The following is a 17407-nucleotide window of genomic DNA, read 5'->3' as shown; positions in this document are numbered from 1 at the left end:
GTATAAGTAATTTGTATTGTTTTTGAAACTGATAAATAAATGTTTAATAAAATAGGCCCTATAACATTATAAAGCATAGTACTAAAAAAAAAAAACAAAGCTACACATTAAGTGTTAACGTTCTGAGGTCTGTGCAGCCCTTTGTGACTCCTTGTGATCAAGGGCTATACAAATTAACATGACTTCACTATAAAGAGATTGGCGATATCCTCTGCGGTAAAAAGTGGATGAGAAATGAAGCGACCCAACCATTTCCTCTACCACATCAAGCCTTCTTATTCGACTTTCATTTCAAAAGAAACTGCTTGACTCTTAACACTCCACACCAACCATATCGAATGGATGCACAAGATACTAAACAATGAAAAATGTAAAAGTTCTTAGCGTGCTAGGTGCAGTGTGTTTATGTCACACATGAACTAAGAAGTAGAAGCCGTGTTACATTGTGGTGGATGCTGGGTGACCTCTCACACAGCACCCGGCGGAAAGAAGCACTACGGTACTGTCCTCTACTCGGAAAGAGGTGCACACTATAGCAATGTCCGGATATATTTCGACATACTGAAATTTAATTCACAACTGTTTGCGTAACTAAAGGTTGTTAAAAGGGGGGGGGGGGGGGGGGCGCCTGTACTTAAACTTTAAGATTTTGATAAACAACACATGGTTTTATTTTTGACCACACTCAAGCATACATAAGTTAATACCAGAAACGTACTTTAAACCAAATTAGATTTGTTTAACAACCCTAGTTGACGGGTGTGTTAATTGTTCTATAAGTACTTCCTTGATGATGTGCACTGGGCTCTGAGTATACATGGAGATTCGTGCAACTTTTGGCCCTGACAAGCCAAAATATCTGAGGAGTATTTTAAGCATCGGGTATCCCAATTTCTCACAATGACCTAGTTGTAACTCTGTTTACTTTTATCTTAGCAGATCGGCACCCGAGACACAATGGAATCAAGCATGCGTCGACTTTCCTGGGTTGGACAACCATGTGGCCATCTTGGGTTTGCTAGGACTGACTTCCAAACTGAGGTAAATTTAAATTCAATGATTTCAAGTATTAAAGGACTTCTGTGATGTATTGCACTGGGCTCAGAAATTGGCTGTTGATTAAAGTGCAGCTCTGCTCCTGACATGGCAGAGTCTGAGGAAACACAAAATTATGTTGTTCCATTCTGAGAGTATATCGTCCCTCTCAAGTTTTTTCTTTTTTTCTTTGCAAGGTTCCCAGGTGATAAACCACAACAAGAAATATGTGGACATCCTTGTTATCAACTACATTACAGCTATGTGCATCCTCAAGCCGCAGACGCAAGTTTAATGGCGGGACTCGATCGAGGGGGCCTGTTGGTGGGACCTGCAAGACTCGTGATGTTGGCCACTAAAGATGAGTTGGCGAAGTCAGCCTTGCAAGGCGTCTACCTGCTCATGTGGGGCCATCAGGCGTTCAGTTTCTTGCACAAGGACACTTCGACATTTAACTCGAAGGAGCCAGGAATTGAATCTGCAAACTTTTGGTCCCAAGTGACTGCTCTACATCCTAAGCAATCCTAATTCTAAACTTAATTTATATAATTTATTGTTTGGGGGGGCTGTTCTGTTATCTGTTCTGTCTGAAAAAGCACAAATCTTTTACATTTAAGTATTCATTTTTTATTTTTCACGGATTTTATATTTCATTTAAATGTGTTGTGTTGAAAAGCTTGAAGTGCCTTTTTGTATGTTAAACTGAATTTATTGCAATAAAAATAAAATCCCATCATTTTGTTGTCTTGTTTCATCGGGGATTATCTGTTGCTTTGACTTTAAACTGGCCTGGTATAAGACTCTTGGAAGAAAGTTTTTGTTTGAACCAATCAAGGCATAGTATAGCATCGCACATTTTCAAAAAAAAAAACAGCCGTTCAAAGCAGAAATGGCTCTCTTCAGTTAGTCAAAAGAGACAGAAGTTTCCTTAGTGAGATTACTGGAAGAATCAAGCTAATTGTGTGGCAGTTTTCAGGCATAAAATGCAGCTCTAAGTCATGTACAAAACATGAATATTCTATAGGAAGATCACTAGCATGCTGGTTGTGACTCTAGCTATGATAAACATTGCATTTGCCTAATGTAGTTTTTCAGCAGTATTGGCATATTTACTTGTATTAATTATTTTATTTGAATGGCAACATTTTTATCTTCATTACGATTTTTGAGAAGGGACTGCACAATACACAAAGAGGTAAGTATTAGTTTCAGGAGCGAGCAGCAGCAAGTCAACTGCAGGAGAGAGAGTGGGAAAGGTGAGAGGAGAGAGAGTGGGAAAGGTGAGATGGCACAACATTCATTTGGACAGGTAACTTAAAATTAGTTTTACCTGGTTATATCAGTATCAGAAATTATTTTCCCCCCATTTTATTAACACTCCACTTATTGAAACATGAATAGTTTGTTTGTTTGTACATGATTCAATTGTTTGTTTGTACATGATTCAAATTGAATCTTTTCTTCCGGCGCCGTCACGAATGGCAGCCACTCCAGCAGCTCCCGTGTTATTTTCGATTGTTCTCAGCTCAGGGATGCTGCTGGAAATGTGAATTTCCCTTCGGGGATGAACAAAGTATCTATCTACTCCAACATGTCAAATATACGTTCATTCATAGACAAAATTGGTCAAGAATAGATGTGCCCGCTAAATCCCGACGTTTGCGTACTGTCACTTTGGATTTAGAGTCACCACCTCTTAAAGACGAGGCTAATAATCATCTAATTACCAGTATAGTATGTTCTGAACAGGTATCAAATGCCTTAATTCCATCCATGTTTTGCTTCTATTTGGAATAAAATTCACCTAAGTGCATCCATGCAGCAGTTCTTTCAAATCTGAAAAGTCTAGAATACTAATGTGCAAAAATCTTTTTTCAAATCATGTAAGACAAATTTCACAAGTGCATGTATTAAAACTTAGTCTTTATTATAATTCCAACAATTTCTCTTAAAACACTATATTCATGTATTTATAGGAATGTGTATATGCATATCACATACCGTGTATATTATATATATATATATGTGTGTAGTAAATTCTCTTTGCACAGTTCATAATGCTTGTTTTAAAGATCTCTTTACAGAACAAAGAAAAAATGGCTTCCTATGCAGTTTAACCGAAAGTTAATTAATGGCTGTTGTCAGAGCAGTGGGCAAGCCCAGTCCTCAGGGCTGCATGTCCAGTTTGTCTTTGGAGGGGTTTCTTTAACTCTGGTCATACAAATAAGCTCTACAGGAGCTTGAAATCTATACTAGTAATTTAAATGACCTTTATTGGAGGAAAAAAATCAAGAACACGTGGCCCTTTAGGCCTGGGTTTACACATCTGTTGTTTTTAAGCAAGTCAAAAGCATTGTGAAATACTCCCGCCACTCTGTTGATGGAAGCGGGATGTTTTTGCATAAAAACATGCAATTTAAAAGAAAAAAACACTAAAATACAGGGCTCGTACTGCATAGAAAGATGTGTTCATTAGAATAATATAAATACAACATTTTCATTTGGAAGACAAGATTCTGTATAGAGTTTAAAACCATATTAGCATCATTTGTCCTTATTGTCATTCTCCAATGACAGCTTTTTACCACAAAACAAAATTAAATCACGTTAAAGGATGTGAGAAAAAGAGCCCTTTATTAAAAGATGAACTCCTTTTGAAATTGCGCTATGTCATTATCATTTTGGATTCAAAGCGCAGAAGAGGGACATGAAAAAAGAGTGTTGAGGAGAAACACGCAGGACTTTCACTTTCCTCAATGCAAAAATATCTTTTCTGTTCCTCAAAGCCTTGGTTGGAATAACGGTAAGGATGATGACAAGATAGTATCTCCCCTCGATATCCGTTTGCGGCCTGGTAAAAAGTTGTACGAAGAGGCCAAGTAGTAAAAGGAGTCCACGGGGTTGGGAAGAAAGCCACGTAGCAGTATTTATCCAGGGAAGTGGCTTTGTCAGACATTAAGTCCTTGTGTTTTCATTATACAAATACTTACATTAAGTATACTGTCTCGTTCCCTAAAATGTTTTCGAGTATGTGCAAAGAGTTTGGCCGTGTATTATGTATCCCACTGGTGCACTAAATTGTCCACCTACTAGTACAATATTTTCCCTGTCTAGTAATACATTTTAAATACAAACAGTGAGTCTGCATTGCACAACTACTCAGGCGATAAACAGTATCAGAATACCAAGGATGCATTAGCTGAACTATTAGCATTTACCATTTCGATTATAGCGTAATGGAATGGCTTTTTATTATTTTTTTCACACTTATGCCATCTCTTTGCACCAGTACGGGGTCAGCAGCAAGTGGCTCTGGAGCCGCTTGCGGCCTTCTGGCATTCTTTAGTGGCTCCCTGATACTTTTGTAAAAGTGTTGGCTAATGTAAGATGATATGGTTTCTACAACAGTGGGATGTAACACAAATATTCTTAACAATTTACAATGTATATAGATGTATACAGTATCTATATCCAAATGAAGCTTTTAATTTTTGGTGGCTCCAAATATGTTTTTCTTTGTTCTTTTTTGGTCCAACATTTTGGGTTTCAAACCCACTAGCAGAACACACATTTCTGTAGAAAGGCATAACTGTTCTATCTTTTTAAATTCTAATACTTGGTTAGTAGTACTTGGAGCATAGAGTTGTTGGCAGAGTGGCAAATATGCCTGAATAAAAACGTACTAGTGCACAGAAATGTCAATTTGTAGAATAATGCAGAAGTAGACTATGTGTCATTAATTATGACAGTTGTTGTAGTGTGCAGGATTGTCTTAATAGTTACAGTAAAATAAATGCCTCTTTTCCACAACACCGGTTAAACATGGAGGAGGCCATTCCAGGAACGGAATACCCTCTTTCCCATTTCAATTTTTCGACGCGAAAGGGTCTAAAAGACCGTCCACATCAAATCACCTCTGACAGGGTTCTGCTTTGGCCACTACTTAGGTTCACTGCCTTCGATTGAATGTCTGGCTGCTTTACTTTATGCCCGGAAGCCAAAGCAGGATATATGAGTTTTAGAGTTACCACAGGTTGTGAGATGGCAAACGCTATTATTCCCTATCAAGTTTTGCCGTTAAAAACGTTCTGGAGGAGGACCAATCCAGCATCAGCTGGGTGTAGCTACGTGGAATCAACCAACACGACATGAAACCAATATGACTCCTTTCCATCGCATGGTAGTGCACTTTCTTTTCGATTACGATCGCATATCAATCCAGTAAATACATTTTAAAAATCCCATTTCGCATAAAGTAAACAAGCAAACGTACAAATTTGCAAGCCAAACGTGTTACACACCGTGAGCATTAATTTGATGCCAGAGTTGTGGGTCTATAATTAAATTAACTGTCATCGGCCTAGCGCAGACCTGGGCGCTCCGGTCCTGGAGGGCCATACGTCCTGCCAGATTTTAAAGTTTGCTCTTCTTTAACTCGGGTGATACAAATTATAACCTCGTTAGCAAGCTAGCAAGTGCTTGTTAACGATACTGGTGATTGGAATCACCTGTATTGGATCAGAGAAACCTCAAAAATCATGCAGAACATACGGCCCTCCAGGACCGGAGTGCCCAGGTCTGGCCTAGCGGAAGGCGGCACCCTACCGGTACTATGGAAAAGAGGATGAAGTGTACTAGTACATGGACATTTATTACACTAGTATGATACAGACTAAACACTCAAAGGGCTTTCTGTAGTGTGCATACTGTTTTTTTATGTTGTCGGTCTTGGCACTTGTTTCTGCTACAACATAATACAGTGACCAGTCTGTATGTTTGTCATTAAAAGTGACGTCGGATGTCGATCACAGCGCTGAGGTAAGTCAGGAAATATTTTCCCCCGTTGACCAAAAACTTCTCCAGCTCTCGTTCTGGGATTTGGACAGTTCCTTTGGTCAGTCTTGTTGTTATCTTATGACGTGGCCAATTGGCATCTTAGTGTGTGTTTCAGGGGCAGATCACATACAGTGAACTCTTGTTGGTCCCAAGCTCTCCTGGTAATACCAATTTTCCTGGTCAATGCACACACTTACTCAACTGAATTTTTTCTATGTCGCCACCTCAACTCCGATTCCCATCGTCCATCCTCCCCTCATCCCGAGGCGAGAGACCTGACATGGGGTAGGAACTGCTGGAGAGCCTGGAGGACAAAAAACGAGTTTTTAAAGAGTTTAGATGACAATTTCAACAAGTAAAATTTTAAGTATTAAAGATAGTGAGGAACATCTAATACAGATTTTGAGAATGGACATTGGAGTGATTAAATTATTTTTACATCTAAATCATAGTGGAAACATCTGCTGCCTCTCTACTTACCATTGAGACAGTTTAAATATATTGGCCTTCTGGGGGGAAAAATAGTGTTTCAAGGTCAACTAAAGAATGAAGGTCCACTGTGTACCCATGCAAAATTAGTTGTGCCCTAAAGAGGATGAGTGCTAAAAAGTGGATAATGGGTTGTACTGAACAGATAATTGAGTTACAAGCATTTGTTGCTTTTATCTGCAATGGTAAAAAAACTTTAAACATGACTAATATCCAGACTGGGTAATATTGTGTTGGAACTCTTAACCAAAATCCAAAGCTAACAATTAAATTTCTCACTCTAGCCAGTCTCAAGCCTTACCTTTCAATTACAGACCTCAGGGCCCGTTCTATGTTCATGCGGTGACCGACACGGGTGACGCCCAAATCCAGGTAGTCATCTTTGGTGAGCGAGGGCAAGTGGGTGCCGTCGATTTCGTTGTCCAGGAAACGTTCGCGGTGCTCTGCTAGATTCAAGTATCCCAGCCAGTCCGCCACATCGTACTTGGTCCAGTAGGGCAGAGGCTTTGAGGCAAAGGGCTTTGTAGGAGATGGGGGCGGGAGGTGAGGGTAGCTCAGACAGGTGGGCGGATGGAGGGGGTGCAGGGGTGGCGAGGATGTCCCAGACAGAAAGTGGGTAGGAGAAAGAGAGCGGGAAACGACCAAGGTGGAGTTTGGAGGAGGTGGGGCCCCTGAAGGTGCAAAGAGTGGTGGGGAGGGCGAGAAGTAGGGGTCTCCCAGAGGGTTACCGGGTGAGGGTGGGGTTATAGAGCCACGCAGATCGTACATAGCGCTGTAAAGGGGCGAAGTGGGGAGAAGAGGGAGAGACGAGGGACGTGGTGGCCCAAGTTTGGGTCTCTCTGACGGGGAAATGAGAGGACTGGGTGCCCTTCTGCGCTGAAGGATGTGGGGATCCCTTCGGGAGTCACGACTTGGGATGAACTGAAACTCAAGGGCTTTGGTCCGGTAGACAGGTCTGTGCTTGGGGGAAGTTGGATAAGGAGAATAAGACGTCGGAGACAACGGGGAATGTGAACGGGCAGGCTGCGAAAGTGCGGTAGGCTGAGGAGAGGGGGAACGCCCCCAGCTAGGGTACTGGGAGGGGGGAGTTGGAGATGGGCACAGAGAAGGTTGTGATAAAGAGATCGGCGACGGTGACTGCGATCGAGCAGGCGGTGGACTTAGAGCCGAAGCTGAATCTTCTGAAAATCTGAGGAATGAGGAGAGGAAAACCTACGTCAACCAATGTCTCGGGTTTTAACCTTGATGTTTCAAACAAGTTACAAATCTAATACAGAAGCTTACTGGGCTTAGTGGCTTTTATGATGACAGATAAAGTTAGATTTCATTATTGCAGTGTGACATGCTATACTTCCCCCAAATTTGATCCAAAACATAAACTTGAATGTCTGTCTTGGTGATGCGGATCCCATGCATTTAACCTCTGCAAACTACTATTTTTTCTTTTGAAATCAAATCTTATCTCAAAATGTAGATAATAAAATGTTAAAAGAAAAGCTTAAAGGAATAGTTATTTTCAAGTGCAAGTGATGTTGAGTGGAGTTGATCAATTTCTTTTATCATTGTAATCCAAGTTGAAGATTTAGAAATTCAGTCAAGTTTCAGAAGTTAACCAAGAGTATTTCTAAATTCAGTATGTTGTGTGGGTCCTTATTAATCTAAACATTGCACTTTTATCAATATGTTAGTTTAATTTGAATTAAGAAGCAGAATCCTCCTTATTTCATCCATCGATCGTTGTGACCATTTTGTATTTTGATGACGAGTGAAAATGGCATGGAAGGGCTCAGGTAACATTAAATCACTGTTTACCTGCTTTCTGAAGCAGAGCAATGATTGGTAATTAGTTGAAGCCTGAGCAACTGTTATGTCAGCTTCACTCAACCACAAGCCTGAAAGTAGCCTGGATAAAAATTAAGGGATGTTGTTTGTACTGACAAGGCCTGCTTACCTGTGTCTGCTCAGCGGTCTCTGGCTGCTCCAGTTATCCTTGGTTCTTTGCTGCACTCTGCTGTTCAGCTCATTGATCATGTTTGGCTTCATACTTGATGCTGGAGGATATATTTTCTTGCCCTCTAATAGTCCCCCGAACTGCCCCCCAGTATCACTGCCCATCTGTCCTTCGCCCCAGGGGGGCTTTATTTCCGGAGTGCGTGGGCGTTCAAAATAAGGTGAGTTGGGACGTTCTAAATTCTGGATGTCTGTCATCCCGTAGACATCATGGCCTCCTTCATCTTCGGTCATGACACCGTCCTCAGCCTCCTCCTGCTCTCGTTCATGGTCATCTCTTCGCCGATGAGAATGGAAGGATGCAGGGGCAGTGCTAGTCTGTCTTTGATGTTCGCCCCCTCGATTTCCCTCCCTGAACCTGCTGCTTTTCGGGTAGGTTGACGTTCCTGCTGTGGCATTCTGCATTTCAAACGTCTGTCCATCTACGTAGCTCATGTACGACTCCAGAAAATCCCCACGTTCCCCTGATTCTACCGCCCCACCTGTTAATCGTCCACCCCCTCTCTCCCCTCTGTCTAACCTATCTGAGCGAACGTTGGCCAGGATGCTGTCCAGGTGGTGGTCACTACTACTACGGCTGTCTAGTTCTTCTATTCCAGAGTCGACCACAGTCTCTAGGGATTCTCCCTTCTTGGTGGCTGGGGGCGGGCGGGGACGTTCCCCTGTCCGGTGCTGGGTGCTTTGAATGGAAGTGGTGTACGTGGCATGTGTTCGCTCATAGTAAAGCTGTGTGGAAGTACTTGTTGTGACGGCAGCAGCCGTGGTTGTGGCAGCACAATTTGTGGTCATGGCAAATGAAGGGGCACTCCGCTGAGGTGCAGAGGTGCCTGCCGTGGAAGAAAAGGGTGGGGAGGCTCTGTAAGCAGGTGGTGGAGTTACGGTGAGTGGGGGCGTGGGTGAGGAGCGCCCAGGAGCGCTGTTGTACAAGTGGTGAGGATGGGACACGGATAATGGTCTGTGATAGGAGCCTGGTGGGAGCGGTGGTGACACTAACGGTGGAGGTGGGGGTCCGCTGGTTGATGTTGGATGCAGGCTAGAAGGTGAATGGGGAGGAGGCGGGTTGGGTGAAATCTGGGAGGGGGAGTGAGCGGATTGCGTCAGATTAGCTACCTCGCTGTCATACGACGTGAGGCTGGAGGCCGTGGAGTCGCCTGCTTGTGGTGACGGCAGGGGTGTGTGGGTGGGAAATACACTTCCAAACAGTTCCTTTTGGGCAGGTGGTGGGGGAGGAGGCGGAGGCGGTGGGACATTCTGTTGGTTTAAGTTGGGGAGAAGCCGGCGTTGTGAGTATCCTCTGTCAAAGCTGTTAGCAAACTGTAACGGTGGTGGAAGGGGGTCTGCATAGACAAATTCATCATCCGCATCCACTGACGGAGCAGGCGGTGGAAGAACCATCAGTCCAGACCCGGTACTCCCAGTAGCATTGGTAGCCTGCTGAGAACCTGTCGGTAGAGTGGAGGTAGTGGTTCGAGACAAGACGTAAGCATCAGTTTGACTCTCCATCCTGAGAAACGAGGGCCGCCGTGGTTGCTGAGGTTCCTTCTCATTAGTAGCCTGTTCGGCTCTCCTCATGTACCCTTCCTGCTCTTTCTCCTGTTCTCGTTCCCTGGAGGCCTCCCTCTCTCGCCCCCTTGACCACTCCCGCTCTCTCTCCTTAAAACCAGGCTGGTACGACTGTGACTGGTAGGCATGCGGGTGGACTGTTTGGTCCTCTGAGAAGCGAACTCGAAGTCCCTCACGAGCACCACCTCCTTCCCGCTCTCTATCAACACCGCTACCCCCTGCGGCTTCCTCAGCCCACATGCCTCCTCCAAGGATTCTTGGTGAGGGTGGGCGGCCAACGGAAGGAGTGGTGGCAGCAAGGGAAGAAGAAGTAACCAAGTAGGAGCTGGAAGACTGGGCGGAGGATAACACTGGTTGCGAGGTGACTGTAGAGGAAGGGAAGACAACACTAGACATCTGGCGAGTGAAGGGGCGCTCGGGAGCCCTTCTCAATCTCGTGTCGTCCCGCAAGGCGCGCTCTCTAGCTGCTAGGGCGAGCCCCAGCGGCGATGTGGGATCTAGAGCTTTTCCTGTCAAGGGGTGAATGAAAGTGGAGGAGGGTACAGGCTGCCTACCTGCAGCGGTGTACAGATCAGCAGGTACGGACTTGGGCTGATAGTCAAGGGCCTGTGAGGAGTACTCTGGTAGACCAAAGGCAGGAGGCATGCTGCGTGTGTGGTGGATGAAGGTGTCCCCGGAAAACATGCCCTCGTCGATGGATTTTGAAGGGCGAAGTTTAGAGTTTGAGCATTCAGCTTGCGTGTTTAGCTGCTGCTGCGACAGGTGGGCCCGTGTTAGTCCTCCCACACCTTCACTACCAAGACCCATGTCTTCGTCGGCAGACATGAACAAAGAGGCACTCTTTTTCCGAGCTTCATGAAATCGTTCACGATCCCGGCGAGCTGCGCCCACGACGGCTGCACCAAACTGGCTGGTGAAGTCTAGTCCGTCTTGGGCTCGCATGGAAGGCAGCGACGGGGGTGGCGGTGCAGGCATGGAGGGAGGCGCAGGGGGTTGTGGAGCTGGGGTACGAGGAGGACCGTGGGAGGGTTTTGATTCTTCTGACTCCCCAGGGGCAGGAGTATCTGCCTCCACGCTGCTGCCCTGGCTGCTACGCCCGCTGCTGCTGGTTGAGGGGGCCTTGACGATGATGGTGGGGATGGGGATAGAACTCTTTTCTACTTTACTTCCGAATATACCCTGGGCTGCTCTCAAATCTTCTACTTTGGATTGTTTCACCAGCGGACCTTTGCCTCTTCGGGCGCCGCCTTTAGGCCCTCCCGCTCCGGTTGCACCACGCTCTATCCGCGCTGGTTGACCTGTCTGCTTTTGTTGTGGCATGACTGTCGCAATGCTGGAAGGGGGAATGGCGCTGCTGTAGCCCCTCCGAAGACCAACTGCTTTGCCGCCCCCACCAGCCCCAATAGGCTCTGCAGTGTAAGCGACCTTACGCGTAGCAGTCCTGTTCTGGGCAGCTTGTGCACCAACATGGGAGTAGAAGGAGGAATGGTCCGCTAGTGTGCCGGTGGTCCTCTCCCGACTTACTTGGGTTAAGTGCACAGCCTGTGAGTAGGGCTGGTAGTACAAAGACGCAATGGAGGACTGAGATACAGAAGGCTGCTGGGAGGACTTGGCTCTCCATCCGAGGGGAGGTGCAGAGGAAAAGGGAGGCTCAGGCGGCGCTGTGGTTGGAGGTGGCGGGATCTCATCCGGGCCAGGCACTGACAGACTGCGAGAAAACTTAACGGCTGGAGGATGCAGAAACTGTTTCTCCTCTTCGGGCACCCCTGAAGAAAAAAAAAAAAATCAGAAATGCTGAATTTGACTTCCTGAAGAAGCTACACCAAGCACAAGAAAACCGAGGCTATGTGTCTCTATCTACCTGCCCGCCTACCCACCTCCAAGTCTGTCCTTTTGTCGTGGGTCATAATGTTTAAAATCAATTTTATAAAATCTAGGCGCACCCGGAGAGTAAGATATCGCAAAAAGAGAGTCAATGATTAAAACCTAGTGACTTGCTCAAAGGCAAATTTTAAAGAAGGACATCAAACAATGAATGTGAAAAATTTTTTGAACATAATGACTGAACGCTTTCTTCGGCCATATTTGTGATATCTATTCCAAAATAAAGAAAAATGTCATTAATCAATTCAAAAAGTCAGTGTATACACAAAGATGTACAGCACATTCAAAGCAGTCCGTTCTTTTAAGGTTAAACTTCAATCTATTTTTACTGTTTTTCCATCTTATTGGTTTGTAAGAATTGAAAACTCTCCACTTACGTGCACTATTAGAATGGACTTTGCAACCATTCCTGAGTATTTTACTGATTTCAAATGCAACTCTTTACCTTTTTTTCAATATTCTTTGACATCAATGTTACAGATTTGACAGAAGACTAATGTAAATTTGTACATGCAAGTAATTTTTCACACCGAGACTCAAAAGCTGTTATTATTTTGAGGTATATTAAGCACAACAATAATTATCTTACACACAGACACATGAGATAAAACAACAAAAGTGGCCTTCCACAGAGACATGGAAGGGCCACGGACAAAAGACCAGCAGAGTGCGGACCATTAGCAGGCCCAGACAGACAGGTGGACGCACTGGTAGTAGAAACAAACCACCTCACCGATAGATTTCTGCCGCAGCATACCATGTGGGGGGCCATGAGGTGTAGTGTAGTGGCCCCGTTCGTAGGCCAGAACCAGGCCAGATGCCGCCAGGCCAGCATGGTCCACAAAGTTCGGCTAAAAGTGAAGAAATGCATTCAGTTACACACACCTGTATATCACTTAAAGCAAGGGTCGGGAGCGTATGGCTTGTGAACAGATTTGGCTCTTTCCATGAGGACATCTGGCTCTGAGATAAAATAAGGGCCATTACCATTTTCTCTGTGACTTTGCAATTGTATTGTATGCAAATAACAAATTCAATTGTCTGCTCAAAAATACATGTGGCAAAGTATAAACTCCAGTTTACACTCCCGGTATTACACCAACAGACCCAGTTTTGGCTGTACATCTCTAAGGAATCTTTTATATGGAAGCTCATTAAAAAATCTATCTTCACAGTTGAGACACTTTATGATGAAAACCCACCTAACAAACTGTAAACACCCGAAAATGCCAGCCGAGCACCCAGAGCAATCTGATTAGGTGAGCGATAGGGGTGGGCTGATCTCTGCCTACATAGCGTCCTCCCGTAAATACAGCCGTATCCTTCTCTTTGCAGTATTTTGTCACATTTTTGCAAAATAACTCTTCTCGCACTTTGTTTTGAAGCGATTAATTACGACAAAGATGAAACGTCAAAATCAGCCTCAACGATCTTAAGTAACTATGGGAGGGAGACACATTTTAAGTGGTATATCTTTTGGTATGGGACACAGGCCTTGGCATTATTATTATTTCATAAATTTTATCAAATCATCCATCGTATACAGTAAAGTGTGCTGTAGATAGATAGATAGATAGATAGATAGATAGATAGATAGATAGATAGATAGATAGATAGATAGATAGATAGATAGATAGATAGATAGATAGATAGATAGATAGATAGATACTTTATTCATCCCCGAAGGGAAATTCACATTTCCAGCAGCATCCCTGAGCTGAGAACAGTACAATAATAAAGCCAAAAGAGCGGGTTTGGTGATTTTGTTCAATTTTGTTTTAAAGTATAAATATATTTTGCAATCATGGCTCTCTGCGTCATAAAGGTTTCTGACCCCTGGCTTACGGTATAAACTGGGCAAACATAGTTTTGAAAATAATTTGCAATTTTTCATGTACCTTGGTTTTCGACAATCAAGGACTGTGGATAGTCAAACAATATAGGACGGATACCATTAAGGTGGCAAAAAGTCATTTCAAGATAAAGATGAAAGCTTTTGCAAATGAAAATGGTGTTTTCAGAAAAAAACGACAGACAAGTCTTTAGACAGAAAGTACAGAAAAAAAACAAGGTGGGCAGAAAGATAAGAAAACGTCTGATGAAAGGAAATTAGGAAAATGAAAAAGTGGGGAGGAAATGGAAAAAATGCCAATGTAAAATGGGAAAAGAATAAAAGTCAAAATAACTGAAAGAATGACGAACTAAAAAGGATGAAGAAATGGTAATAATACCTTTTATTCAACCCAAAGTCACGCACCTCATTGCTATAAAAAGTCCGCCCCCTGTCCCGTTTGGGGCCCTGTCCCCGCGTGCCCCCTGCCTCGTTGGTGCTGATTGTCTGCTGAGCCGCTGCAAGAATTTCATCTAATTTATCTGAGAGGGAGAGCGAGGACAAGAAAGGCAAGGAGGAAAGGACGGAAAAAGAGGGAATGCACAAGACAATGAAACCCGAAAAAAAAGGGGACAACGGCCACGCAAAATAGACCGGAAAAGGGACGGGACTGAGGAGGCGGGAAAAGATGGCGATGACAATGCGGCCTTACTTAGTGCCATCTGATAGACTGTCCTCTTCTTCTCAGCCACTTGGGAGGATTCCGATTCTGAAAGGGAGAGAAATGCGCTTAGGGAGCGTGCAACGTTGCTCTGCGCAGAAGAAAAACAATTAAAGGCTGCATGGGAGATTACCCGTCTTTTTTTTCCATGGGGTGGCAGCTGGGAGGACAAAAAGGACATTTGACTTTAACAGGAGCGTGAAGCCATTGCTATGCCAAATACTAATAACCTTGGGGGCAGATATTCACTTCTACATGACCTAAAGTTATGTCGAGTCATTTTGAACACCAAATGTTTCTTCATCAAAGACACCAAATGAAAAGATAAATTCAACATGTTTACCTCTTTCAACTGTAGAATCATTCATACGGCAACGTGAGGGGACAAAAACACAAAATAAATGGTCATGGGCAGTCAACTTGATTTGATTTTTGATAACGTGGTATGATTACTGCCGCCTGTAGGACAACATCTGCAACAGTTCATCTAAAAGGGTCAGTGTGTATCATTTGGTGCCTCCTAGTGATAAAAAACGTAATTTATTTATTCATTAAAAACCAATACAAACGCTCCCCACTAATTACGGCCATTCAAATTTTGTAAAACGGTAGATATGAACATTTTTTGGCGGATGTTGAAAAATATCCAGCCATTGCTGTTAGATTTTGTATTGTGTGCACCTTTTTCCGAGTAGAGGACAGTACTGTAGTGCTTCTTTCCGCCGCGGGGCACTGTGAGAGGTCACCCAGCATCCGGCACCTACTTCCTGGTTCGTGTGTAAACATAACAACGTATACTGTATTGTTTCTGTCTGTCGTCTTGCTGCTACGGGGAAAACAAAAACCTCAAAATGGCTGGGGTGAAAAATGAGAAGTAATATGGTGCGTTTTGCTCACTTTAAGTCACCGCAGTTTGTATTCTTCCTTGTGCATTTTAGCACTTGTTTTGGGTTGATATACACCATAAAGTGATATCAAGTTGTAAAATAATACACACTGCCCCTTTACTGTGTAAGAAAAAGAAAATATATTTTAAGAACATTTCTCAACTAAAACCACATCTCTGGCTAAATGAAATCTACTTTTCCAATTAAAAAGAAAACGTCATAAGATCAACAAGAAGTTTCTGTAATCTGAATTGTGTTATTTCTTCTGTAGGTAGATGGCGCTACCAAGATATTGCTATTTGTTGGTTGTAATTGATTGGTAACCATAAGTCAAAGGTATGGTGGGTCAGAGTCATCTAAGAGCACTACAGGGCAAAATATAAATCAATGGAAAACAATATTCATTCAGCAGTTTTATTCATTCATTTGGTGTGTGAGTGTGTGTGTGAATGGGTAGGTGTAAAATACATTGTAAGGCACTCTGGGAGGTGTTCAGTGACTGAAAAGCTCTATATAAATACAGTGTATTTACCATTTAAGCAAGCAATGAGGGCCTGCAAGACTTCCTCTGCAGGCGTTAAACGTATCTAAATCAAGTGATGCTAATTCTATTTTGTCAAACAAGACTTAATTGTTGTATTAAAGAATATAATAATACTTTTTTATTAAATAATTCCAAATTGTCAGGCAGCTTCCTTTCCCCTAGTTACACTGCTTCTATATATGTTCTTTCACATTTAAGTACAGTATTTAACCAATCACATTTCAGCCATTAGTTGTTGCTAGGCTCAGAAATCTACCCTGAGGCCCGCAGAAGAGGATCTGCAGACCAAACAAGTGAGAATAAAACTGTTGATTTAGCCGATCAGATTTAGAGTTGGTGTCTGAAGGGGAGCTAGCTGGCCTTAAGGACCGTCATCCGTTTCACAAATAAGAATTGGCTAGTGGCGGGAGTGCATTAAATCGATCATGCCAGTCGTTAAACAAGGAAATGTGTTGCTTTAATAGCAAAAGATTGGACAAGCAAGCCTTGCGCAAGCAGGAAAATGTTTTATACATTACTTTCAGCTTTTAGGTTAGATCTCAAGCCCGATCCGTATTTCGGGACCGTTCAGGCTTAAAATGTTAATCAATATCAATCATTACGTTCTGGTCAGTCGAGCTTCTGTCTCGCTGCCGTTTTTAAAAAAAATGATCCACACATGATTGATCTTGTGTTTATACAGTATTGTTTAACTTAAATGTCATGACAAAGGACAGGATTTTGCATCTGTCTCCCCCGCGCCCCTATTAAGCCCCCTCTTGCACAGTTGAGCCAACAAGCGGACTGCGCCAGAGCGAGAAGGGTGCTGTCGGACACATAACCGGGGCTGGAGTAGGCTCAAATTACTTCTACTCGAGCTGAGTCCTCACAAATAAAATAGGAAATCTCACTTCGAGGAAACGGCTGTTTGTTCGCGAACGTCACACCACTAATTCAGGCTGGAGTGAAAGCCTAGGTGTAAATACATGGTACGCCACTGTGTTCATCATACTGTTACCTTTGATCCGTAAAGACAATTCTAATTCTAAAATATAGGTCAATGTAAGTAAGAAAAAGTAACGTTCCAGTAAAATAATAAAAGTGTTTTCCTTGAAAGCTGTCTTTAAATGTTGACTTACCCATCTCTTCCAGCTCTGATGTCATTGACTTGGAGCGCAGGGCGATTGCGGGTGTGCTCAGCCTCTTGCTCTGCTGTGGGACTGCAACGCAATCACAACAATGACCACAAGAGGTCACTCATGACTCTGCCCGTCATCTAAATTTAGCGGTCCCCAACCTTTTCATTACCACGGATCTTTTTTTTTTTTAAAAAAAATAGGGTTAGGGTTAAATGACCTTTTTTATTAAATTTTGGCTCTTCTGATAGCAAATACTTGAAGACAAAATTAGAAATGGCCCATAATGAGGAGGGGATGGCAGTCAATCAATTAATCAATCAATCAATCAATCAATCAATCGACATTATTTTTGTGGTGGGCCCAATGATAACAATAGTAATAATAACAATAACAACTATAATAATAGAAAATAATAATAATCATGACACGCCTAAATCCATCGGGTAATTACTAGACCCTTAGGAATGTAGGTTACATAGGAAAAGGCAT

The 17407-nt window shown here is 43.3% G+C and overlaps 1 protein-coding gene and 2 non-coding genes across 7 annotated transcripts in view; 2 read left to right on the top strand and 1 right to left on the bottom strand.

Moving 5' to 3' along the window:
• Positions 1 to 779: 779 nt before the first annotated feature.
• LOC148374695 (small nucleolar RNA SNORD88) lies at positions 780 to 870 on the top strand. Its single transcript, XR_015849104.1, has one exon. It is a non-coding gene; the product is annotated as a small nucleolar RNA SNORD88 (small nucleolar RNA).
• Positions 871 to 1074: 204 nt separating this feature from the next.
• Positions 1075 to 1164, top strand: LOC148374694 (small nucleolar RNA SNORD88). The gene has a single exon (XR_015849105.1). It is a non-coding gene; the product is annotated as a small nucleolar RNA SNORD88 (small nucleolar RNA).
• Positions 1165 to 5622: 4458 nt separating this feature from the next.
• Positions 5623 to 17407, bottom strand: part of shank1 (SH3 and multiple ankyrin repeat domains 1) — a 112781-nt gene continuing 100996 nt past the window's right edge. For 2 of the 5 annotated variants that reach the window (XM_088339672.1, XM_088339706.1), the window contains 8 exons: positions 16919 to 16999; positions 14503 to 14529; positions 14361 to 14417; positions 14075 to 14190; positions 12551 to 12668; positions 8312 to 11699; positions 6662 to 7549; positions 5623 to 6175 (listed from right to left, as the gene is read on the bottom strand). In XM_088339672.1, the coding sequence (XP_088195798.1) occupies positions 6097 to 6175; positions 6662 to 7549; positions 8312 to 11699; positions 12551 to 12668; positions 14075 to 14190; positions 14361 to 14417; positions 14503 to 14529; positions 16919 to 16999 (4754 nt within the window). In that variant the 3' untranslated portion in view covers positions 5623 to 6096. The remainder of the gene's footprint in view (positions 6176 to 6661; positions 7550 to 8311; positions 11700 to 12550; positions 12669 to 14074; positions 14191 to 14360; positions 14418 to 14502; positions 14530 to 16918; positions 17000 to 17407) is intronic. The other 3 variants (XM_088339690.1, XM_088339681.1, XM_088339699.1) reach the window with 3 other exon arrangements.

Source organism: Urocampus carinirostris, chromosome 1 (assembly GCF_059441175.1).
Source record: "Urocampus carinirostris isolate Australia breed hairy pipefish chromosome 1, RoL_Ucar_1.0, whole genome shotgun sequence".
Taxonomy (NCBI): domain Eukaryota; kingdom Metazoa; phylum Chordata; class Actinopteri; order Syngnathiformes; family Syngnathidae; genus Urocampus; species Urocampus carinirostris.
This window is presented reverse-complemented; position numbering and strand designations above follow the sequence as displayed.